The sequence below is a fragment of the Cricetulus griseus genome (genome assembly GCF_003668045.3).
Source record: "Cricetulus griseus strain 17A/GY chromosome 1 unlocalized genomic scaffold, alternate assembly CriGri-PICRH-1.0 chr1_0, whole genome shotgun sequence".
Classification (NCBI taxonomy): domain Eukaryota; kingdom Metazoa; phylum Chordata; class Mammalia; order Rodentia; family Cricetidae; genus Cricetulus; species Cricetulus griseus.
Window position 1 is genome coordinate 247,088,235 of NW_023276806.1, and position 25,832 is coordinate 247,114,066.

The 25,832-nt window shown below is 51.1% G+C and overlaps 1 protein-coding gene across 11 annotated transcripts in view; it reads right to left on the minus strand.

Moving 5' to 3' along the window:
• Positions 1-9,272: 9,272 nt before the first annotated feature.
• The window catches only part of Eps15l1 (epidermal growth factor receptor pathway substrate 15 like 1), an 81,043-nt gene continuing 64,483 nt past the window's right edge, over positions 9,273-25,832 (minus strand). For 5 of the 11 annotated variants that reach the window (XM_035450543.1, XM_027394886.2, XM_027394885.2 and 2 more), the window contains 2 exons: positions 14,019-14,224; positions 9,273-9,812 (listed from right to left, as the gene is read on the minus strand). In XM_035450543.1, coding sequence (XP_035306434.1) covers positions 9,669-9,812; positions 14,019-14,224 — 350 coding nt within the window. In that variant the 3' untranslated portion in view covers positions 9,273-9,668. Of the gene's footprint in view, positions 9,813-14,018; positions 14,225-23,687; positions 23,908-25,832 lie in introns of those variants that run through there. The other 6 variants (XR_004771607.1, XM_027394891.2, XM_027394889.2 and 3 more) reach the window with 5 other exon arrangements.

The following is a 25,832-nucleotide window of genomic DNA, read 5'->3' on the forward strand; positions in this document are numbered from 1 at the left end:
TGTGTCTGGAGAGTAGAGCTTGGAGCTTTAGAACATTGAAGAGTCAGCTTCACTCTGTATTCCTGCCCTCACCTCTTTACCCTCCTTGGTAGAGTCGCTTCCCATCTAGTCCCTGCCTCTCCCCTCAGCTCTCCCCAAGTATCACTTCTCTGCAAACTGTTCTTTACACCACAGAGCCCTTTCCAGGATCCTTGGCCTGGCCCCACATCTCTCATCTGGGAAACCCACTCTGGTTCCCATGAAGAGTCTGCCGCCTGTGCTAGTTCAGGCACCCTCAGGGAGAGGGATCATGAGTATTCGATGCCAACAGAGGAGGCAGAGTAGCATAGCCTGTCATCGTGGCTTTGTCCCTGAAAGAGACAGAAACCCAACATCCAAGAATTCCTGGGGTGACAGAATTTCTGATGTCAAGGCCAAGATGTTGCTGATTGAGTAGGGGAGCACCCAGGGCTCTGTGGGAGCACTAGAATCCAGGCATTGCATAGAGTGTGAAAACACACTGGAGTCCTGGGAGGGCGCACCGGAATCCATCCCATGGGAGCACACCAGAGTCCTGTGGGAGCACCAACGTCCTAGTGCATCTGACCCAATTACCGCTGTCAGCCGAGAAACCCTTCTTGTCCCACTCTACTTAGCAGACTCCTATGCAGACTGCTATGGTACACCCTGAATTGCCCTTCACTTCAATCAACCTTGCTTTCAACCTTAACCTTAGGTTGGCCTTTTGGGGACTGTCCCAAGATGAAGAGAAACAAACTCAGCAACCAGAGCCCTTGTATTCTGTGGTGTTCCAGAATGAAGAGGGACCCTGGGACAAGGAGATGGGGTGAGTTAGTCCCTATCTGGCTTTAACATGGACTCAAAGGCATCCACTTGGGCTCTGGGAACATAATCCTCCATATTCCCATAGCATTTCAGTTGAACCCCCAAACCTCAAACACATCCTGATGCCTCATTTCCTCAGTGTGGCCCCGGGGTGACTCAGGCCATATTGCCAGGGGCTCTGAGGATCGTTCTGAGTCATCCCTAAGACTGTGAAGGAAAGCTTGTCATCTCAGGAGCTGGTGGCCACAGCGGTAGGGCCAGTTCCCACCAGCCAACAGGAGGGCATTCCTGCAAGTGCTGTAACTCTCGTGTGTGTGTGTGTGTGTGTGTGTGTGTGTGTGTGTGTGTGTGTGTGTGTGTGTGTGTACATGTATGTATGCTCTGTGCTGCCCTTTGGAATCTGTGCTCTGCTGGATTGGAGAAGCATAGCTGGGAAGTAGGGAGCCCAGCTTGTGCAAAGCCCTGGTTTCTGTCTGCAGTCTTGAAAGAGAAGGAAAAAGTGGGATATTGGAAAGGGGCAATTTCTCCCCTCTATGCCTCAGAACAAGTCTCTGGACAGGGGCAGGGTGACGGCCCTGGGAAGACAAGAGGGTGGATGGGCAGGTACAGCAAAGGAGCAGGGCTCAAAGGCAGAGCAGTCTTGCTGCAGCAAAGCGCTGAGCCACGCTCTGGAAAGGCCATGGGCTCCTGAGGTTTGTGTTCCAAATGCTCAAGTTTAAATGCAGGCACTTTCTAAGTCCGAGTGCCAAGCCGCTTCAAGTAAGTCTCATTGTCAGCTATAAAAATAACTGCTGTGGAAGCTGTGACAAGCTGTGATGCTGCCTGGCCGTGCCATAGAAGGGCAGTGGCCTCTGTACCTTGAGGGCTAAGTCTCCTGGTCCAGTCTCAGCCTTTTTGTTTTTTGAGACAGGGTTTCTCTATATAACATCCCTAGCTGTCCTGGAACTAGTTCTGTAGACCAGGCTGGCCTTGAACTCACAGAGATCCGCCTGCCTCTGCCTCCTGAGTGCTGGGATTAAAGGCTGGTATTGCCATCACCCGGCGATTTCTTTACACTTTTATCCTGTGCACAATCAACACGCACATGTAGGAGTCTGAGGACTGCTTGCTGGAGTCTGTCCCTTCTTTCCCCATGTGTGTCCAGGGGATCAAATTCAGGTAATCAGGCTTAGCTGCTTTACCTGCTGAGCCAACCAACTGGCCCATTTTTTGCTGTTTGAGACAGTCTCCCGAAGCCCTGGCTGGCCTCCGACATGTTAAGCAACTGAAAGTGGACTTGAACTCCTGATCCCCTGTGGTCTTTCTGCCTGTGCCCCTCCCTTAGGTTATTAAAACAATGGACCCCATGCAATCGGAGTTCTCCCAGGGGTTAGGCTGACGTCCTGGGGCAGGCAGTGGAAATGTTCTCTGTAGGAGAGCCAGCTTGTCACATGACCTGCCCGGAAAAACAGTGAGGGTCAGTTGTGAGTCCTTGGTTCTGGGAATTTATTTCCATTTACTTGTTTATTTGTTCATTCCTCAGTTCATTCATTGAGGAGATCAAGGACAACCTGCTTCCCTTGCACCCTGTGGGGCCTGGGGACGGAATTCAGGTCTTCAGGCTGGGCAGCAAGAGCCTGAGACTGCAGAGCTGTCTGGCCAGCCCTAGCTGTAAGTTATATTGCAGGTAGAATCTCAGAGTGTTGCCCACTTTGGTATCAAACTCCTGGACTTAAGGGAATGTCCTGACAAGATGGGACCACACTCCAACTGCTTCAAAACCTTTCATTGTCTGCTAGATACAGAAATGCAAAGATTCGCGAGCAAGTACGAGCATTGCTCTGGGGCTGTGGCTCAGTGAGTAGCACACGCTTCCAGCATGCACCAAGCCCTGGGCTCCATTCCCAACATCAACCAGGTGGCACACCCATGTCATCCAGGGACAAGGGAAATGGAGGCAGAAGGATCATGCGTTCAAAGTGACCCATGGCTATGTAGCACGCTAAGGGCTAGCCTGAGCTACATGAGACTGTTTAAAAAAACTAAAGCCACCCCTGGAAGCCCCACCCCTGTCCCTGAAACATCTTCAGTTCCTGTTCTAGACCTGAGTGCTCACTCACTGTCCAGACACTAGGTGGGGAGAGTTAACGCCAGTTCCAGCTACAGTAGGAACTCCAGGCTTCTTGGGGTTTGAGTGAGGACATCTGAGACCTGGTCCTGGTCAGTCTCAGCCAAGAGTTAAACACTGGAGTTGTTAGTGTAGGTGTCTGCAGCATGACCATGCAGAATCCAGAATCTCCTCTCCTGCATGTGGGGGCTGAGAATCGAACCAGGATCCTGTTAGACTGAACCACCTCTCCCCCCAACCCCCAGGGTCAACTTTTAATCTTAATATCTAAAGTAATTTTGAATCTTCATGTTTAGTTGGAAATTTTGGTTTCACACATTAAAAATCAATAAAGTCTTATTCTCTTGGCAAAAATAAATAAATAAATAAAAATAAATTAAAGCCATAACCAGCATGCTCAATGTGGCCAGGCCTCACCCAGGAAGGGGAGTACTGAAGTAAATTTGCAGGTGCCATTGTCTTGTGTTTGATGTTGTACTGGGTCCCAACAAAGCAGACTGAACCCCAAGAGGTCAGTTTGTGAGCTGGGACTGACCGGTTCCCTGACCTTGGGAAGAATTAGGACCTGACCTAGGTAGTCCAGTTGACATGACAAAGAGAGCCCCTCCAGTCCTCAGCCTCACAAAAGAGGCCACCTACGGAAGTCAGGCCAGTCAAGCCCAGATCTTTCTATTGTTTGTTTCTAGTTGCAAAGAGAGTAACTTTGGAATGACTAATCTGCATGTTTTCCCTTTAAAAACCAACTATAGAATGAGGACATAAGGTGTGGTCCCCTGGTCCTCCAGCTTCAGCCTCCTGATTCCCTGCTTCCCTACCCCAGAAATCTCATTTGTTTCTTCTTTCAGCCTTTAAAGCGTTGTCACCCCAGCCCTTCAGAGGTAGAAAATCCTGAGTTCAAAGTCATCCACACTGCATAGTCAGTGTGAGGCCAGCCTGCAACACCTAAGAAAAACCTAAAAAAATGACGACAACAAACACCAATAAAGCCAGGTGGTGGTGGCACATGCCTTTAGTCCCAGCACTCAGGAGGCAGAGGCAGGATCTCTGTGTCCAGCCTGGTCTAAAAGAGCAAGTGCCAGGACAGTCTCCAAAGCCACAGAGAAACCCTGTCTTGAAAAACAAAACAAAAACCCCATAAAAACATACAACCAACTTTTCTGGAGGGGAAGACAGTGTTACCTTGTAGTCCAGGCTGGTGAACCTAATTCTTCAGTCTCCTGAGCACCAGGGTGACAGGAACACACCCCACACCCCGATTAATACATATACTGTCGATTAAAAAATTCCATTTATTTATTTAAGATGTTCGTGCATGTTCCGGAGCCATGGTGCATGTGTGGAGGCCAGAGGGTGACTTAGGATGGAGCTCTGGTCCTCAGGCTTGGCAGCAGTCACTCAGCATCTCACTGGCCAGTGAGACAAGAGTCTCACAGAGTATCCCTGCATGGCTTGAGTCTGCTATGAAGCCCGGGCTAGCTTTAACTTAAAGAGATCTGCCTGTTTCTGTCTCCCATGTGCTGTGACTGTCCCTCAGCCATAAAACAAAGCAAAGTCCACCACACAGAACCACACAGAGTCCTCACAGCACAGTGCTGCCCCCATCGTGGAATTTCTTTGGAATAAACAACAGATAACGATCACGTTTCCATCCCCACCCCCCATGTTTTTTCTTTTTCTTTCCAATCACCTCATGATACAGTTTGTTCATCGCTTAGGAACTTTTTACTAAGGAAAAAAATTTTGAGTGGGGGTGGGAGGCGCACGCTTGAAAGGCACCAGATCTGATAAGGGGCCGAAATATTAAGCCTATTATTTTTGGTGGCAGGTTTGTTTTCTGGCTGCTTCCTGTTTGGTCCTAAAATAGCCCTGTACAAGGGGCTTAGAACATGAACAGCCTTCCCATAAAATCAGCTTGGAAGTTGTGATTTTATCTCCCAGGAGTCTGACCTCATGGTGGTAAGCTGCTGCTTGGCCAGGGCACTTTGGTCTCTTGACTCTCTCTACCTACCTAACTACCATCAAAGTGACCTCATACCATCTGCAAGGTGAACCTCAGAATCTGCAAAGCACCTCTGAAGAGTCCTGACTCAGAACTGAGGTCGGTTCACCTGCCAGGAGTCATCTTGGCCCAGGCAGCTCCTCTCACCCCCAAACTCTGCGGACATTCTGCCACTGAGCTCCGCCTCAAGCCCTCTTTTACTGTTTATTATTATTATTATTACTATTATTTTGCTTTTTAAGACAGGGTTTCTCTGTGTAGCGCTTTGGATCCCATCCTGGAACTAACTCTGATAGACCAGGCTGGCCTGGAACTCACAGAGATCCACCTGCCTCTGCCTCCCGAGTGCTGGGATTAAAGGCTGTTATTTTTTGAGATACAGTATCTCCACATAGCTGTTTAGTTCTGCCTCAGTGTCCTGTGTGTGGGATTAGGTGTAGGCTGCCACACCTGGCTGGTTGTAGGGACCATTTTTTGGTGTGTGTGTGTGTGTCTTTCCTGTGTTGTCCCCGCCTGGAGAGACCAGAAATTGATGTCAGCTGTTTTCCTCTGTCATTCTCCATTTCTTTTGTTTAAAAACAGGGTCTCTCACTGAACATGAAGCTCATACTGGTTAGCCTGGCTAACTGTGTGACACACTCCCATCTCTGTCTCCAGCACTGGGAGACGGTGAACCATTTTGCCTGGATTTATTTTAGAGCTTCTAGGGATTCGAACTCAGGTCCTCATGCTTGCATGACAAGTGCTTCACTGATTGGGCCATTTCCCAGCCCTTCCTTCAGAAAGGGGCAAGGCCGGGGTATGCACTCCTGTGTGTTTCCCCCACAAAGCTGTCACCTTCCTCTAGTCTCGTGAACATGAATCCTAAGGAGGAACACAGGCAGAACACCTAGCCTCTAAGCCTTAAAAGGCTCTGGGCTGGGGCTGTAGAACTGGCTCAGGGTTAAGAGCACACGCTGCCTTGTAGAGGACCCAAGTTCACGTTCCAGTATCACCTTGGAGGCTTGGGAAGGTCAGAAACTCTGGTTCCAGGGAATCCGACTCCCTCTTCTGGCCTCAGAGGGCACTGCACACACGATACAGACACATACAGGTCGAACACCCACGCACAAAATAAAACGGAGGGGGTGGGGGGAGGATGCCCAAGGTCTAAAGGCAGGAAAGCCTGAGAACTTCCAAGGCTCACAGGAGCAAGAGAAACTGAGGGTTGAAGATCCACAGGGATCCACAATGGGAAAGGAGCTGAGGGGAGCAGAGGCAGCTTCAAGAGAGCTAGCTGGGTAACTGCTGAACCAATGAGCAGGACGCTAAGAATGGGCAAGGTGTGAGGGGCTTCTGGAACTCTCGTATGTCTCTGTGGTTCTAAATCTAAAATGGTCCTTAACAAAAAAAAAAGTGAAGGGCTGGAGAGATGGTGGTGACAGGCACACCTGTCACCACGTCTGATTACCTGAGTTGTGTCAACTGGTGGAGGCAAAAACACAGTCTCACCTCCAAGGGGACAAGAGAGTTTACTCTGGAGGCAAATATGAACCAACAACACACTATTATTCTTTTGTAAAAGTTTAAAAATTAGAAAGATAAAAAGAAGCGAAACCGCGAGATGGAAACCCGAATATTTATATTAATTATAGTTTATTACCGGGAGAGCGAAAGGGGGAGAGAGAAATGGAAGAACAGAGCAGGGCAGAGAGTAAGAGAGAAGAATTAGTGGCCGACCACTGGAACAGAGAGAGGAGAGAGGTAGTGGTCCACTGCCGGAAAGAAAGAGCGCATAAGTGGGCAGGGGTCTGTCCTTTAAAGGGGTCCTCTACACCTGTGTGCAGACTTAGTTCCCATGGAACCCTGGGCTGACCAGGGTACTGCCTGTGTGGATTCTGCCAGTTAACAGGCCAGGCCAGTGTAATGCCTGAACCTTTCATATACATTCAGGTCACCTGAAGTTCATGTTTCCAGATACAAACAGTTTTGTGACAAAATAAAGTCACAAACCATGGGCTTTTCAAATACCATGATGGAGACAACATACAGCTGGACAAAGCTGCCCGATGACTCCTGGCTGTCCTGTTGGCAGAAGCTATGGTGGGTTTTTTGTTTCCTGAAGCTAGTATATATTGCAAGGAGTTTCTTTCTTTCTTTTTTTGAGACAGTGTTTCTCTGTGTAACCTTAGCTGTCTTGGAACTCATTCTGTAGACCAGGCTGGCCTCAAACTCAGAGCTCCGACTGCCTCTGCCTCCTGGGTGCTGGGATTAAAGGTGTGTGCTACCACCTCCAGGCTAATAATTCACTTAAAAAAAAACTGAGAAAGAAAAAAACTAAGAATAAACAGTCTAGCCAGTGCCCTTCCATGAAGCTTCCCCAAGCTGTGCTAGCTAGGTATACACAGCACATGAAGGGATGTGTGTAGACCTGAGTTCAAGCCCAGAACCTCATCATGATGTGAAACATTTCAAAACGTAACTCAACCAAGTATGGTGGCTCACTCACTCCCTGTCATCCCAGGGAGGCAGAGGCAGAGGCAGACCAATATGTGAGTTCTAGGCTAGCCTGGGTTATATAGTAAGACCCTGTCTCAAAAACAAAAACGGGGCAGTGAGATTTTTTTTTTCAGATTTATTTTGATTTACAAGTGCATGTGTATGTTACAAGTGTGTGGTGCCTAAAGAAGACAGATGAAGGCATCGAATCCCCAGGAGCTAGAGTTTACAGGTGGCTGTGAGCCACTCAACAAGGATGCTGGGAACGGAACTCAGGCCCTCTGCAAGAGCAGTGTGTCCCCTGAGCAATCTCTCCAGCCCCATATTTTAGTTGATTTCTTTGATTTTGTGTAAGGCTCTCTCAGCCTGGCGGGTCCAAGGATCCAACTGTGATGGGGAAGTCCTGGAAGGGAGCCATGTCCACAGAGGCTAGAGCTGCAGGGGCATGGAGAAGGTGGAATGCTGCAGGTCCAGAGCCTAACTCCAAGCTATCTTGGGCTAGCTTTAGCCCCTAATTACCATCCATGGTCCCACCTGTGTGGGACCCAATATCCCATGAACAACAGATTAAACTTCTCAGATCTGGGCGGTGATGGCACACACCTTTAATCCCAGCACTTAGGAGGCAGAGACAAGCAGATCTCTGAGTTTGAGGCCAACCTGGTCTACACAGTGAGTTCCAGGACAGCCATGGCTACACAGAGAAACCCTGTCTAAAAAAACATCAAACAGAGTGGTATGTAAGCGTCTGTCTGCATATATGTATGTACAACATGTAAGTGCTTGGTGCCCTTGAAGCCAGAAGAGGATAGTGAATCTCTTGGAGCAGAGTTATAGACTGTTGTAAGCCATCATGTGGGTGCTGGGAACGATAGCCGGGTCCTTTGCAAGAACAGCAAGTGATCTTACCTGAGCTGTCTTTCTAGCCCCTTATTTATTTTCAAACATTCTGGCTATGTAGCCCTGGAAGCCTTGAAGCCACTATGTAGACCAGATTTGCCCGAACTCAGATCTGCCTATCCGTGCCTCTGCTTCCCAAGCAGGAGGATCAAAGGCATGCATCACCACATCCAGCAAGATACTTAAAAAATGTGTCTGGGGTGAGTGCCCAAGGAGGCCAGAGAGGGATCCCCTGGCGCTGGGGACTCGTGTAGCTCAACTATCTGATGTGGGTGCTGGGAACAACTCTGCTAGAGTAGCAAGCATCTCCCCAGATGCCACTCCAGCCCGTTATATTTTAAGCACATGAACTACATACAATGTGAGCTCTAGGGAAACACAGACCCCTCCTGCCATGGCCAGAGGACCTTCACAGGGCCAGCCAGCACTTCCACCTGCCCCAGCACTAGACAGCCGCCGTGTGAGTGTCTGTGTTGTCTTTTTTTGTTTGTTTGTTTTTTGAGACAAGGTTTGTCTGTGGCTTTGGAGGCTGTCCTGGCACTCGCTCTTGTAGACCAGGCTGGTCTCCAACTCACAGAGATCCTCTTGCCTCTGCCTCCCAAGTGCTGGGATTAAAGGCGTGCGCCACCACTGCCCGGCGTGTCTGTGTTGTCTTTATTCAGAAAGCTGCATATCTTGGATGGAGCACTTCTGATTTCGGGTGTTTGATCTGAATCACTTTGAGACATTGTCTCTCTACATCACCCTAGCTATCCTGGAATACAACATGTAGACCAGGCTGCACCTCCAGCTCCAGGGGATATGACACCCCTTTGGCCTCTGCCAGCAGCTGCAGACATACATACCCAAGCATACACACACAGACAATGCAGAGCTTCTCGTTACCCCTGCTGTGGGAGCACCTGATCCTCAGTCTACAGAGAACTACTAACCCACACTCCTAGACTGAAAACAAGATAGCACTTCATGTTTTGTATTAAAATATTTTATATTAATCATTCAAACTTCATTTTTATACAACGAATGCATACATCGTGGGTGGCGGGGTCTCATGGATGCGGGGAGGGACTTGGGTGGCGCCTGTCTGCAGCCAGGAGACTGGAGGCTTTCTGTCAGCCATTGAATGATCTGGAAGGCGGAGCCTCATCACCATCACGTTGCGGTAGCCAGACTGTGGGCTCCCAGGCCCTTTACCTACAGCTGCCCTCCTGGCAGCTCCCAGGGGTGAGCTGAGTCTGCTGCCTCTGAACAAGGCCCTGTGTCCTTGGCTGTGGTGACTGTGGCATGGTACGACTTGAAGCGGGGCACGCTCTGAGTATGGGTGTATACATACAGACAGCAGAGGCTCGCCTGCACCGTCTAGGCTGGCATGTCAGCCTTGCTGAGGGCGATGGCCAGCTCCAGGTCCTCCTGTTCCTGCCGCCGCAGCCTTGCCAGCCGCTCCTGTTCTGCTTTCTCGCTCTCCCTCTTGGCCCAGGCCAGCTGCTGCTCCTCATTGCCAAACTACAAAGGAAGATTTGGGACAGTGAGAGGGGGACTCAGAGTGTGGGCAGAGGGTCCCTTGGGCAGGAAAAACCAGGAGACCATGGTGGAGCCCGACCTCACCCCACATACAAAGAAGCAGGGTGCATCCAATCTGAGCTGCCAACTAAAGACTAGACATCCACCCCTGCAGAGAGAAGCAGCCTGGCCTGGTGCCGGAAGGTTCTAGCAGGCAGGTCCAACAAATCTGTAGGCACATCCTACAGCTTGAGACAGGATCTCCTTATGACAACTATAGCCAGTCCTCCTGTCTCAGCCACCCCAGCTGGTTGTCAAAGTTTCCGTTCTCCTTATGGCTGGAGCCATATCCTACCAGCTACCTCTTACTCTGCTCCATTGCCCCCTCTTGAGAGGCTCCAACCCCCAGGGAGCCCTCTGTTTTTCACCATCTCTTCCAGGGAATCTGTGACATTAAGATTCCAGCCCTCAAGAGCAGACAGACATCAGCAGTGAGATACATGACAGTCCACAACCTCCTTGGAGAGAGGAGGGAAGCGTGGTGTGAGAAACACAGGCAGGCTTCACCAGGGCTTTGGGTCCTCAGAATGATTTGTCTGTCAGCTGTCATCAGTAACTGATAGGAACAGTGGCTTGGGGACCTGGGAGGTTCTGGGTGGGAGAAATCAGGGCCACAAGGGACCTAAGGGCTCCAGGACAGGGCTGTGACTTCCCAGCCAGTGACAAGGAGCCTACTGGAGTATTACTCAGCTCTGCTGGTGGTGGGGGGTGTGGCCTCCCAGGGAAGGGGTGGAGCCCAGGAACCCTCTTAGGGGCTTAGGCAGGAGACAGGTAGGGGAAGGAGTCTAAGACATCCCTGGGAGGTAGGGTTCCTTCATCTATTCCCACAAGCAGATCACAGATCACCCTGCCCCCTCTCTGTTTGGGGGGAATTTCCCAAAACTTCACGGGGGAGCAAAATAAGGAAGAAAAAATGCAGGGAGAAATGACTCCAGGAGCTACAGTTCTGCAGCCCCAGATGAGCAGCAAGCACCCGCCTCCTCCACTGTGCCCCTCAACCCCACACACAGGGTGCTTTAAAGCTGAGGCCAAGAGGGGATCCCACAGAGATCTGCCTTGTGCACTTGGCTGAGAGAAGGTTCCATTCCAGCAAGGGTATTTTCTCAGTAGTACTGACTAGCCTTGGATGGAGATGCTTGGACTAGGCAGCCTCTGGTTCTCTTGGGTCATGCAGGGGCAGGAGCTGAACCTGGGTGTCTCAGGTACCCCTTGAACAGCAGCATGGGTGCCATTCCCCTTCTATACTGTCTCAGGTATCTTGTTCTTGAGAATTTGTATCAAGAAGTAAAAACTGTACTTCTGAAGCCCCTCACTCCCCAGCTTGCTCATGGAGGCATCTGCAAAGCCCACTGCAGTCAATCTGATGTCTGCCTGACTCTTAAGGAAACTGTGCAAGCTATGTCAGCTATTCTGCTAGACACACATCCCTGGCAGGACACACCTCAGGACACACGAGTGACCTGAGGCAGAATGACTGTGGCTGTTTTGTAGGGCAAGGACCCAGGCAAGCCATGCTGGCCCTGGCCCTGGCCCTGGCCCTGAATTCCCTGGGCCTCCAATGGATAGATATCACCACGCCCTGCTTGCCAGGGTGTAAGGTAACAAACATATTTGCTGTTGTCAAGAAAAGTTTTCTCTATGCAGCCCAGGCGTCCCTCTACTTAGAGATCCACCTGCTTCTGCCTCCCAAGTGCAGGGATTAAAGGCCCTGGCTACTGTGTCCTTTTTTTGAGACAGGGTCTCTTGTAAGGATAGCATGGCCAGCTCGTGTGGATGACATCAGTTTCCAGAAGCCCAAACTGATCAGGCTGTTTCCCACAGGTGATGACAGCCTTTTCTAAGCTTGCACAGTATTAAAGTCCCTGAGAGTCCTGTACACACTGGACCCCTGCCATCAGAGAGAACTGTGCTGTGCTGATGGGAACAGAGGCCAGGCCAGGGCCGGCCCATCTGCAGATGAGAATGTTCACATTGGAAGTTAAACTGGGCATAGTGACATTCCAGCACCCAGAAGCTGCAAGCTTGAGACCAGCCTGGGCGAGACCCAGACAACAAACAGGTACACCTGAAAAATAAAACTACTCTAGAACAGCAGAGTCGTTAGTCCAGTCACAGCTTGGAACCTGGTGTTTACGAAAAACTGAGCAGGGGAATGGGGTGTGCTGGCGGTGTGGGCACAGGAAGTGAACGGCTTTTCAGAAAGGCCACAGTCATTTCTCTCTACTGTGGTTCAGCCCCACCACCACTCTTCCCTACCCAAACCCAGCACTGCAGGCACGGGGCAACAGCGGTGCCCTGTTCCTTTGTTTGTTGAAACGGACTTAGCCCAGGCTGACCTGCAACCCCTGGTCCTCCAGCCTTCACCTTCCCAGTGCTGGAGCTGGGTACACACCCCACCCACAGCACCAGCCCTGGCCTTGTTGGTTAATAGTTTCTACCAGAAAATAGACCTGGTGCTATTCAAAGAATGCAAAGTGCTTCTGTCTCTGGCTTTTATTAATAATGTCACCTTTCTAAAGGCACACTGTGTGCACTGTCAAGAGAAATGAATGGGCTTCAGTTTGGAAGTCACAAGTCCCCAGGTGCCACGAAAGGGCAGGGCCAATGTATGTTACTATTTTTAGACATCACCTCCCCATGTACCTCAGGCTGGCCTCAACCCTAAGATCCTCTTGTCTCAGCTTCCCAGGACTGGGATAAGAGGTGAGTGCCATGGGGCCTAGGTCTGCCTTAAGCAATTCAAACACAGCCACAGGACAGCCATACTCCATGAGTGTTACTAATGGCTGGGGGGACCTGAGTATTTACTATATCCTCATACATATGCTTTTGGTTTTTTTGTTTTGTGGTGGGAATGGAACCTCGGGTCCTATGTGGACCCTGCCTATCACCACACTCAGCCCTCCAGGTCTGTATGGAGGCATGAGGATTAGTAGTTCACAGTCATTCTAGGCTGCAAATTAAGTACTGGGCTTATCTCAAAGAAAGAAATATAAATAAGTAATATAAATAAGAAATATATATACGAAATATAAATTAAGTAAACACAGTAATAATCCCAATGTCTCCCCTGACAGTCTAGGGAGGAACTTCCCAAAGGAAGGTTTTGGGAGTCAGGCTGCACCTGAAAGGGTGAAATGGACTGTAGGAAGACAACACATTCTGAGCTGGAGAGTGCCCTGGGGTGGACTGCCCTGGGGTGGTGGTGGGTGCCGACAGTGCCCTGAAGCAGCCTGGGCTGGCTCTAAACTCACAGCAGGGCAGTGCTGGTGAGAGCCCAGGGTGATTCTAGGAAGCCCCTGGCCTGGGCAAGTGACCTCTCTGAACCATTGGAAAAGAGAAGAGGCTCCACGGTGGTCATCTAGGTGGGATTCTTTTTCACTGTAGCTAATAAATCAAACAGAAACTGGGGAAAACAAAACAAAATAAAACACAGAACAGAAAGTAACCAAATCTCTCATTCTTGGACATCCTGCCTGGGTTCCTCTCAGTCCATTATGACCATAATGCACTTGGTCAGGGCCACTGACCCCCAGACCTTCCTGGAGGCAGCAGAATCTGATGAAATGTTTAGTCTTGGGAAGTGCCTGCCTGCTCAGCTTCCAAAACTCAATGAACCAGTGTGGTTGCACACACCTTTGTTGTGTTCCTAGAATCACCCTGGGCTCTCACTAGCATTGCCCTGCTGTGAGTTTAGAGCCAGCCCTGGCTGCTTCAGGGCACTCTCGGCACCCACCACCACCCCAGGGCAGTCCACCCCAGGGCACTCTCCAGCTCAGAGTGTGTTGTCTCAACACTTGGGAGGCAGAGGCAGGCCGACTTTGAGTTTCAGGCCAGCCTGTGCTAACAGAAAGGCCATTTCTCAAACAGAAACTCAGTGAACACAACAGTCTGTGAGGGACAAAGATTACATAGCCACTAAGCACAGAGGCAGACACACTGCGTGCCACCCTCCCAGGAGAAATCTCATCCTTAAGGACAACCTGTTTTTCTTACAGAGGCCAGTGCACAATAAATAACAAAAGTAATAGGTAGATGGTGGGGTGTGCCAGCAGCGGGAGGAGTGGCGTCTTTAGCTGCAGAGGGACCCCCACCCCCAAAAAGCAGCAAGCCAGGCAGGAAAGGTGGCTGAGGGAGGACTCAACTTACAGAGGTGAAGTCGGCAAAGCCGGAGGAAGAGGCCTTAGGAGGTTTAGCTGAAGAGGAGGGGGCAAATGGATCTTTGCCACTAAATGGGTCCCCAAACCCCTTTTTATTTTGGAACGGGTCGCCGCTGTCAGCCCCGAGTGGCTGGAATGGATCAGGGGACTCAGGGAAGGCTGAAGAACCCAGCTGGCTTACAGGTGTACTCTGACCTGGAAAGTTTAAGGGAAAAAAACAAAACAAAAACAGAAGGAAAAAAAAGAAACACAAGTTACTACGACAGGGTGGCGTGCAGAGTGGGGCCCTGGCTGTCTCTCTGGGGAGAGCAGTGGCCCTGGTGACTCTGATTTTTTTTGGGGTGTCTGGAATCCAGGACCCCATGCCCATTCTGTACTTGTTAAAGCATGGAGTTACATTCTTTAGTAACACTGAGCAGAGGTGCAACAAGGTTTCAAGCAGTTCCAGAAGAGCATTTCATTGTTGTGAAGTTATTTTTGAGAGGGCTCAAGCACTGCAGGGCAGGCCTTGAACTCATCCTACCAAGTGATAGGATACCAGGTGTGTACTACCACACCTCGCCCAAGATCACTTTAGGCCACATTAATGAACACTGATCTACCAGCAGCTAAATTGGACCTGTCTTTTTTTCTTTTTCTTTTTTTTAATTGGACCTGTCTTTTAACAGTTAGACACATACTGGTTCTGCTGAGAACTCATTTGGTTCCCAGTACCTAGGTCCCTGGCCCACATTTCCCGACAGTTACTATGTTTCCATTCAGAGGATTCTTAAGAGTGAGACTAGCTCAGCCCATCACACTTCCAGTCACAGCTGAGCAGTGTGAGCCGAGCACACACACTGGAAACTTCTAAGGATAGCAAGAGGGGGCAGGAAGGACTCCCTGGTAATGAGTCCACAGGTGCTCAAACACCAACCACACACAAGAGAGGAATCCCAAGCATGGTTTGTTCAGAACCTTCCTTGCTCTCTGGCCAGGTCAGCTCTCCTGCATCCTGCCTGATGTTGCACCTCTGCCTGAGCACAGGGTCCACACATTCAACATGGCTAAGACACCAGGCCCAAGGGCCAGGTCAGCAGAGCACCCTGGAGTTAATGAACTACCCACACCAGCTCTTATGGTTTCAAAATCATCACTCAAAAAGAAACTAGAGCGGTTGACCCTGGACACCTGGTTGTGGGGATAGCACACCTGAGCCCAGGACACCTGCCTTCTACCCATCAGGACAAATTTACAGCCTGATGGCAGTTTGGCTGGCAAGACTTCTGCGCAGGTAAAGTGCTTGCCACCAAGCCTGATGACCTGAGCCACCCCAGGCACCAACAGGGAAGGAGGGCAGCAGCCCCACAGCACTTGCCCCCAGACTGAACCTGCCGCCCTCTGCTCTGGGGCTCATGGAGGGAAGTTCTGAGGCCTAGCTGGCCTCAGTGTCCGCCTGTGTGGTACAGGAATGAGAGACTGGTGGTGTTGGGGTGATCCTTGGATGCAGCTCTTCTGAAAGCATTAATGGCAGCCTGGGCACAGACAGCTGTAAAGTGCAATAGTCAGATCCATGTTGTCTCCCAGCTTAACTTATGAAAGAGGTGTGGCATCATGAGAAATAAGTTTCACCTGACAGTGACCTGGAGCCACCATCAGGAGTCAAGAACCTGACAGGGTAGCCAAGGGTTCCTGCAGCTGTCACAGGACACATCTGGAGTGGTGCTCAGTGACATGAGGGCACAGCAGATACATGGCCATGGGAGAAGTTCACTGAGTATCATTGCACTGTCCCTTCAGGCTACTGCTCCCCCGCCCCCCCCAAAAAAAAACCCTGGTAGGCTCTTACTGTGAAGAGCAGGCTAGCCTGGAACCCACCTCCTGATGGCTGAGATTAAAGGCACGCACTACTACACCTAGCCTCCCTTTGGGCTTCTGTCCAGGTTATGGAGGCAGACCCTGCAGACTCTGTCAGAAGGGCAGGTACACACCTGGTTCCACAGAGGCCCCGACCCCTGTGGCTTCAAAGCCTACCTCTCTCCCACTCCCATATACCCCTGCTGGTCAGTCCCCAGCAGGCCCACCCACCAGAGTTGAAGGAACAGGCAGCTATGGCCACCTGGACTCCTGGTCTCCCAGAGCAGGCAGGCAGCAGAGGCTGGGGAGGCTTGCAAGGTCCCAGAACATTTTTGGTTCTGCCAGAGGGTCTAACTGTTGTCCCGGGCCTCTTTCCTCAGTTCCTAGACTTCTGGGAACATAAGCACAGCCTGTGTCCCAGGAGCCTCAGCCAAGGAAACCCAGGCAAAGGGAGTGTGACATGAGAGAGGTGCCTGTCTTTGTTTGGGCGCCTTCTGTTCACACTGTCTCCATAACTTCCAACTTACACCAAGCCCGTCCTGCCAGGGGTCCTGCCACAGAGACCTCCCGCCAGCCCATCGTGCACTCTGCACTACCTGTCTCCAGCCAGCCCTTCCTCCCATCTGCCCTTCCTCCCATCTGCACAATCTATCTACATCCAAGGTCATCTTGTGGAGGCTGCGCCAGTACCCACTTATTGCCTGGCTCAGGGACTTCCCTGCCACTGCCTCTGTGGCTCTTGTGACTAAAACCTGTGTGCTTTCTTATTCTCTTCTCAATAGTCTGGACCTCGGTCCCCATCCTCAGTACCCAACTAGGAGCTGGGAGGGAGGGCTCAGCGCCTCTGACTGTACGTGGCTCTCTATGGCAGGAAATCTGAGTTCCTTAAGTACCTGAGTACCAGCAAAGCCCCAGGACCACACCGATTCTCCTCCCAGTCTTCTGCAATGACCCCAAACCTGGGCACTTTCAAGCCAGATGCCATCTTATGCCACCATGCACAAACACACACTAACTCATGCCTGGGCAGGGTTAGTACTGGGCAAGGTCCTAGGCCAGAGGCTGGACCAGCTGGCATCCGGAGGGACCTCGCACACACCCCACCCCAGCCTGTGCTGCCTGCTCAACCTGCCTCCATATCCCACCAAGTCCACGGCTGCAAGTCCTGAGCTTCACCTATGCAGAGCAGGTCACTACTAGAAACAGGATTGTTTGTCAAGAAAGGGTCTCATGTAGCCCAGGCAGGTCTTGACCACATCCCTGTACTTGGGAGGCTGAGGCAGGATTATGACTTTGAAGTAGACTGTATTACATAGGCAGCTGTGTCTCAAATAAAAACAAGGGTGGGGTGCTTCTTCAGCCCGGAGTGAAGCCCTGGGTTTCATTCCCTACCCACTAAAAACTAGGCGTGGTCAGCCATGCCTCTGATTCTAGCACAGGGGCTGCTGAGGCAGGAGAATCAGGAGTTCAAATTCATTACTAGCTACCTAGAGTCTGAGGTCAGCCTGGGCTACCCGAGACCCTGTCTCAAAAACAATGTACAATAAGAATTCAGGAACAGGGCATTTCTTGCAGGGTATGCTGAGGCTGGGCAGATCTGAAAACGTCTGAACAGGAACAGGATACAACTAGCCACTTCTGGACCTCTCTTCATATATTTGATGAAGAACTCTTTCTCCCCTGACCTGGGGATTTAAAAAAAAAAAAAAATACAAAAACTGTTTTGCTGGGAGGTGTGGTCAGGAATCCAGCCGGCTGCAGCCAAGTGAGACGGAGGCTTCTAAGAGCAGAGAGGCAATCAAAGATGAAAAGAGCCTTTCACACCAAGACTCGCTGCAGCCGAAACCGTTATTTAGAAATCGCGACTGTACTCATGAAACCCGCCAGCAGCAACTGCTGCCTCTTGTTTTCAGAGGAGGGAAACGGTTTTCTCTTGAGTGCCTGTTTTAGGTGCTAGTATGCAGGCGGCTGCAGGTCCCTGCCACTTGCAGGTTGGCATGGTCCTGGATTGTACCCAGGTCCTGAGCAATGATGGAAGACCCTGGCCATGGCTTCCCACTTGGCACCCTGATTTATTTTTGGTGGCTGTATTGTTTCAAGGCTGGGTCTAGTTCCTGCTTTTATGTAACCACTTCTGCTAACTCCTTATTCGCTTTCCCTCTTTTCTGAGGTGGAGCTACTCCTGAGTGTGACAGATCACTCTGTCTGCCCTGCAGTAGGAAGCAAGGTCATAGTGCTTTTGGCTCTTGGGACATGAGTATGGAGAGATGGCTGTGGAAAGGGGATCAGAATAAACTAAAAAAGACTGAGGCAGGAATCAGGAGCCTGAGGACAGTGTGGACTATATACTGAGGCTGTATCTCAACACAAAATGGGCTAGATGGCTCAGCAGACAAAGTTGCTTGTTCCCAAGCCTGATTATCTGAATTTGATGCCCAAACTCACATGATGGAAGAACTGATCCCTGACAGTTGCCCTCTGACCAATGTGCACAAACAGTAAACCAAATGCAGTAAACCAAAACTAACAACAACAACAACAACAACAACAAAAAAAACCCTAAGTATCATTAATAACAACAACAATGTAAGAATTGTTTGGCCAGGTGTGGTGGCATACACCTTTGATTAGAATACTCAGGTACGGGAATCTCTGAGTTTGATGCCAGCTAGGGACTGGCTCTGAGACAGCTAATGTGATACCCCTTCTCAAAACAACAAAGTTACATGAAAACTTAGCAGGTTTGGTGCGTGGTAAGTGATACTACAGCAGGCATGGCACCCTTGGTCCGTGCCCCTGGCCCGTTGCACTAGCTAAGGGGACTGAAGAGGCACAGTAGGCCTTATGTGGAAACCACAGCAGTTTCAACAGCCGCCCAAGCGGTGTACCGAAACCACACACAGCACTGACTTCGGCAAAAACAACACGAACTCCATGGTTTACCACAGCACACTCTGCTAAAAAAAAAAAATTACTCAGTGGCCAGCCCCACCCTGGTAAGAATTTAATTTTTTGAGGCTGTTTGTCTCCAGGCACACAGAGCCAGCACATCTAGAGACTAGAGGTCAGAGAATTGCCTTCAGCTTTCTCAGCCTGCTTTTCAGGGATCCCTTGAGCCATTCCCAGAGCCAGGCTTGGATAATACACCACGATCTCAATAATCAGCTCCACAAGGAGCTGGTACAGGAGGACATTCAAAGGTTTGGAGTGCAGAGTCCCTAGAAATTTGACTAAGGAGAATATCAAATATCAGGACCCAGCTCAGGTGCCAGCAGAGTCCACTTGTCTAGCATGTGGGAAGCCCTGGACTCTCACCAGCAGCACATACATATGGAACGGTGTACACCTCTCACCTCAGCACTCTGAGGGCTGTGAGGCAGGGAGAGGGAATCATGAGTTCCAGGCAAGCCAGCCTGGGCTATAGGGTGACAATTCCTTCTGTAAAAGGGGAAAAACAAAAATACAAACAAACAAAAAACAACCAAGAGACAGCGTGCGCTTGCCTTTGCCAAACTCTTGAGTTCTGTTGACACAATTCATTGCTGTACTTAGAAAACGCAGTTCTGCAGATGAGAGATAAATACAGGAAAAACACCCCTTAAAAAAGACAACTAGAAAACAAAGACTAAAGGTTTGTGGTCAGGGCAGCTGCCCCACCCCAGTCATTACCCTCTGCAACCCAGGACGCTCCCACACTACTGTGCACCTGACACAGGCACCCACACACAGTCAGTGTCCTTTATCCCAAGAAGCACTGGTCATTCACACTGCCAGGCTTCTACGAGTCCTTTTGTTGGGAACTAGGTGAGGGACATTACACCAGGCAGGGACACCAAGCATCACCACAGATCTCATCCCTTTCTGCCCCAGCTTACCAGCAAAACAAAGACTAAGTGGAAACAGAGGAGAGAGAGAGAAATCAGATTGCCTGACTCAAACTTTCAACTGTCATGAGAAGATCTTTTCTGTTCGCACCTCCGTTCTCCTGCTGACTTGCTCTGGCAGCCTTGGCACCTGGGCCATTTCGGGCTTGCACACTGGCAGAAAGAGCACAGCACAGCACAGCAGAGCACAGCAGTGCAACCCAGGAGATAAAAACCTGAGGTCCCGATCACATTATGCCAGCATTTCCCACCAAAAATATTTACCAATTTTTGAGAAGACTTGTTTGGCGAATTGGAGGGGACAGGATGAGGTTTGGGTCTGAGCTGAGGAGAAAAGCTGAACAAATATTTGTTATCCCCACCTGTGCTTGGGCTGTTTTTGTCTGCTGTGAAGCAGGCAGGGGTCATGGGAATCACTGGGGCTAGCAGGACGGCTGGACATGGTGTCACTCCACCACGGAAAGGGAAGGTGGCCACTTGCTTTAGGTTCACAAAAGACAAATGGATTTGTAGTGAGAAAGACAACTTTGTGTTAGTTTTCACAAAGGCTGCTCTGGTCTCTAACAAGGAACTTGTGAAGGGGGTGACATTAGCCTACAGAAGAAAACAGGCTGGGGCTGGGCTGATACCAATTGCTACAAACCACCTGACCTGTGTTGTGCCGTTTGTTTTTGGTGTTTCTGAGACAGGGTTTCACTCTGCAGCCCCAGTGGGACTTCGTCCCCCATGTGCATAAGCACACACCACCACCCCGACACCTGTCAGTCTTCACTGTACAGCAATACAGACTGACAGATCTCCCACCGCACTCAGAAAAGGCACTTGCTCTTTCACAGCATCTTTGACACGATCCTTCTGTTCCAGTGGGTGCTCAGGGAGATGCTATCTGCAGAGAAGCCAGGCTGTGGGGGAGTCCTAAGTGATTGCTATGCACAGCCATGGGGACTGCCAAGGCCCCTTCTCTGTTCTTTCTTTCAAGAGCCAACATAGCTAGAATGCTACCTCTGTGAGAAGCAGGAAAATGCATGCCCACATTTAGTAAAGTCACCACAGAATGTGATATCTGCAGTGGGAACGAACGCCCTATGGTGGAAAGGGTCACAGACACTACGGAGGGGCCCAGGGAGAGCCTGGGGGGAGGGTCCTTACTTAGCTCTCTATATGGTCAGATTTCTGACAAGCGGGGGAAGCTGCACCTGGAGCCCTAGCACGAGTCCTTTAGGTGAGCTCAGTGAGGGCTTAGGACGTTATTAGTTGCTCCTGCCCACTCACCACCATAAATGCAGGTGGAAAGGAAGACTACTTTTCCTGGGCTTTCTTCCTGCAAGCCTCTCAGGCCCTCCACTGTCTGGATTGTGACACACCCCTGGTGGGGCATTTACACATTATTGCATATGAGGTAATGGAGTTACAGGACACCTACTGGATCCACCCTGGTGGGTGCGCCGAGGTGGACAAATCTATTTTCAAACTGTTCTGCTAACTCTGCAGAATGGGAATTTCCAGGTCACTGTAACCAGCTGGAGAAGCATGGATTCCCCACTGCCTGGGAAAGCAGTCCTGTCAGCACACAGGTATCTCCTCAGCCAGCATCTGCACCAGGCACTGGTTATACCAGGCTCTGGGACAGACCCTCCAGGGCTGCCTTTACAACAGCAGGGCAGTGGGTGCACTGAGTGAGGGTAAGATAGTGGTGCTGGTGATCCACCAGCTTAGGTGTCTGGGGCTGCTTGGGAGTCTTCTCCTCATCCTGGCTGGCTAGCAAATGCCAGAATCTTCCTGAAATGGAACAATTGTGCCCCATTCTAAACTCTCCAGTGTACCCGCTGCATTATCTCTTTGCCACCATCGTGGGAACGGAATTAAAGTAGTTACGTTCAGGGCAGAGGTGCTAACCACAGGCTCAGATGGCGAAGCCATTTGACAATACGCAGCAACAAGAGGCTTGGGCACAGCATGGTCATTGCCAGGGCCCAGATACGCAGGTTCTGTCCTTAGACTGGGATCTCACAGGAGGGCTGAGAGCACCCTGGAATGGACTGCTTACAGCCCTAGAATATTCCCTGTGCCGTATCCTGCAGGCCACAGTGACCTGTAAGCAACTCAGGCCACTCTGCATAGATCTCACATGGGTGGGAGAGGATGTGTCTGCCAGGGGAGAAGCGGTGTTTTGCTTCTGCTTTGGAAGGGACATCAAATTCAACACAGGGCTGGACCATTCTCATGTGGCTTGGATGAGGGCTGCTCACTAACATACATGCACTGTGGGTGGCATTGTGGGGAAGGAGCAAAAGGCTGCCAAGACTTTAGTGCCATGTGCACCTGGCCTGGTGGGGCGGTGGGGGTCATGAGTAGTGATAAAGTTATCATAACTTGGGGAGAGGTTAAAGGTGACTGGCTGGTGAGGGGGTGTCTCTGGGGCAGCGGGCAGGCTCTGCCGGGAGCCGCAGGGCAGCGCTGGCAGGAAGTGGCAGGGTGGGGCCCGCCAGGATCCCGCTATCTCAGGCAGCCCAATCACTGACGCCCACACAGCCGTTTCCTGCACTTAAAAAAATCTGTTTCTCTCTTTGCAAATCAACAACTTTTACCTAGAAACTTCAGCGGTGAGTTCTGACTGATCTCCATCTCCGTCCGTTGCAGAAAATACACCACTGTTTACCTGGGGGAGGTGCGCACTCACTCCAACTGGCAGTTTTCAGGGCTGTTTTGCATGAGTCTGAAAGCAGTCAGTTGCCTCAGGCTCAGACAAACACCTGCAGGTTATTCAATACCTTGATAGACCTTTCTAGAAAAGATCTCCAGGCACAAGAAGGCGCCGCCTTCAAAACACCCAACTTCTGTGCACACCCCAGCAGCCTAAGACACACACTCTGTGGCTTCAAGGAAAAAAGTGTATCCTCAGCACTGGGGTGGGGAGGAGGTGAAGGGCACCACAGTAGATGCAGCTGATCCCTCTGTGAACTGAAACTGGACAGGAGCTGGGAGAAGGCAGCACGTAACTACATGCCACCCAGACCCAAACTGGCACATCCTGAGCAATGACACTCAGGGGACCCACCCCTGGCTTTTAAGTTCAATACCTGTGCTCGAGTCCTTTACCTGGGGGTGGTTGACACACAATGCAATGCAGGTCCTTCACAACATCATCACGCCAAGCGCTTTACTTATAAGCCTGGGCCCAGGCTGTGGGAAATTGAGGTTGGCTGAGCTTTGGGCATGTGTCCAGGGTTGCCCAGGGACATACATCTGCCTGAGGTCCTCATGCCCCCAAAGTAGCCTGACTTAACAACCCCTTAGATTCTTGTTGGACAGGTGGCCCAGAGCTAAGTGGCCCCTTCCAGGCACAGGGGACCCAGCAGGGTTTGAGACAGTCCCTGTCCCTGGGCTAAAAAAGCCCAGGCAGAAAGGTGGTGGCATGTCTCACACGCAGGGCAGTCAGAATGAGGAAAGCCACTGTCACTCACGATTCCTGCTTTCTCTGCCAGACCCAACATCCATGGGGGTCCTTGGGAGCAGGGCACCCCCACCTCCTCCATCCCCTCCTAGACATACTGGGACCAACCCTCCAACTGCAGAACTCCACATCTCATACCCCAAGGGTCTGAGTGATGGAGTGTGAGCAGCTGAAGGTGGCTATTGCTTTACACTGGTCATGTCATTTTCCTCACTTCGAAAAGCACCATAAAAAACAGGGCATGATGGGGCAGGAGGTTTGAGTTCCTGGTCATCACAGAGATCCTGTCTCGGACATTAAGTAAGATAAAACTCCTACTTCAGCTTGACTATGTCCCTTCCTAAGGGGTCAGAAGACAGGTCAGTCTGAACTGCTGCCCCATCCACCTGTGCGAGCATCTGTGGCATATGTGGTATGGATGGGACACAGGACTAAGTGCATGGTTGGGCTCTGAATCCATGCATGCACCAGGGATTTGATGCCAAATGCTTTTCCATCAAACAGGGCTAATTACCAGGTCAGCTGAGGCGGGGCAGGGCCCTGAGCTGTGCATAGGTGCCAGGCAGTGCCTGCATGGTCAGAGGCTAGCATGAGATTAACACAACCACAGCATAGGATACTGGGCTCACATGCAACCCACACACATCTGTACCTACCACCCAGCAGCGTGTACACAGCCGCGCCTCTCTGTCCAGCTGCTGCTTCTGGGTAGAGTGAAATGAAAAAAACGCTTAGGCCCCCACAGGTGACAGGCAGCTGCTTATGGATTACAGTACATGAGAGCGCCTCAGTTCCCAGGATGCTGGCCATCCTGGCTGGGCTCTCCTGACTGCTGATGAAACGGCAAGAAGCAAGAGACAGTGTTGGGGGAGGTGGGGACCAAGTGCAGGCACAGATGCCATCTTCCCTGTGACTCTGGGTGGCTCCCGTGCCCTCTTGTTCCCCTTCCCCTGTGTAGGCAGGCGTCGTATTGCCGGCCCTGTCTATCTCATGGTCTCACTAGCATCAGAAGAGATAAGGGCTGCACCAGGCCTCCCAAGGTCAGATGGCAAGAGCAGACAGGCACACCAAGGCGCAATGGTTGTGACAGAACCCAGGTCTGCATCATCGAAAAGGTGCCAGGTTCAGAGCTTCAAACAGGGACAGCTGAGGGCCCTGGGGTCCCACCCTGGATGATTCTGATGCCAGGTGGCAGGGGCCACTGAGCACTCAGCATTCCACAGGCCGCCCCTGCTCTCTAATCCAGCACGAGCAGAGGACACACAGGAGGACATGGGAGGCCATGTGGGATGGCGTCAGCACTGCTTGTGTGTCTCCATGACAACACATCTGTGGACACTGAGGAGTAAGTAGGTGAGTGTGCTTACAAGTGTGTAGTAAATGCCCGTGGCACATCTGACACAGGCAGTGTGGCACACTGTGGGAATGCATGCCCACTTGACACTCGAACACTTGGCACCATGAACACATATGAAAACATGTGCACATGTTTAGTCTTTGCCTTTAAAGTGCATCTGTGCTTTGAGTGATGAAATGCATGTGGGCACATATGTGTGTGAGACTGCACGAGCACAGACATGTACTGCCTGTGAATGAGGGGCATGGAGTGTGGTGTGCACCTGTGTGCATGCTACCCGAGGCTGCTGAGGTGATGGAGTGTAGGTGCTGCTCATGGTGGAAGGGGTCCCCCTGTACTTCCAGGTCAGCATCTTTCAGACTGTCACTTCTTCCTACTCTTCACAGAGACCCTGCTCTCATCACATCTGGTGGCCTGGGCACTGTCCCTGAGGGATACTGGAGACAGGAGGAGAGGGCAGTCTCTTCAGGATAACCCTCCCTCTGTCTACCTTCTGCAGGTGGCCTGTGTAGGAAGTGGTGATCACAGGGACTGAGTGAGCTGGGCCACAGATGGAGTCACAGGTAGGTTCACTGGAAGGTGTCACTTTGTCACCTTCCCTGGAAAGGCTGCTGTGGCCTGGTAACAGGTATGTGTGGTTGGGAGTGTGTAGGTGTCCTGCGCCAGGGTCCGCCGAGTGGGATGGATGCAAAGTAGACAGGAGTCTGCAGGGACAGCCGTGGCCCTGGGCCCACCTTATTAGGAACTGGAAGGGAGGCACTGCATATGCGAGTCACTCAGAAAGGTTTCCTCTTTCTCAGTATTGGATGTCGAAGCCAGGGCTTCGGGCATGCAAGGCAAGTACTCCACTGCTGAGCCACTGAGCTCTGTGCGCAGCCCTCCCTGAAGAGCAGGGTTCAAAACAGTAAGCATAGAGGAAAGAGGGCAAGAAGCCCCTCTGGCAGCTTTCTCCTGACCAGCTGGGCAGGGTAAGAGAGAGCATAGCCATCCTGCTTATCAACAAGCCAAAAAAGCCACCACCTTAACTCCAACATTCAGGGACAAGGGGGTACCCTGAGACCCTGCTGCAGTCTCCCCAGGCCCTCCCTGAGCCACTGTGAATGAGAAGGGCATGAGGCCAGGAGGCTGTGGGATGCTGAGGGGTGGTGCAGATGGAGGGCACTGATGCAGGCTCCTTTGGTGGGGATCCTTGTGGGGATGCCATGGCCTGGACCTCAGGACAGGGAAATAGCACAGCACACACATCACCTTCTGAGAGGGGAGGCCCTCCTG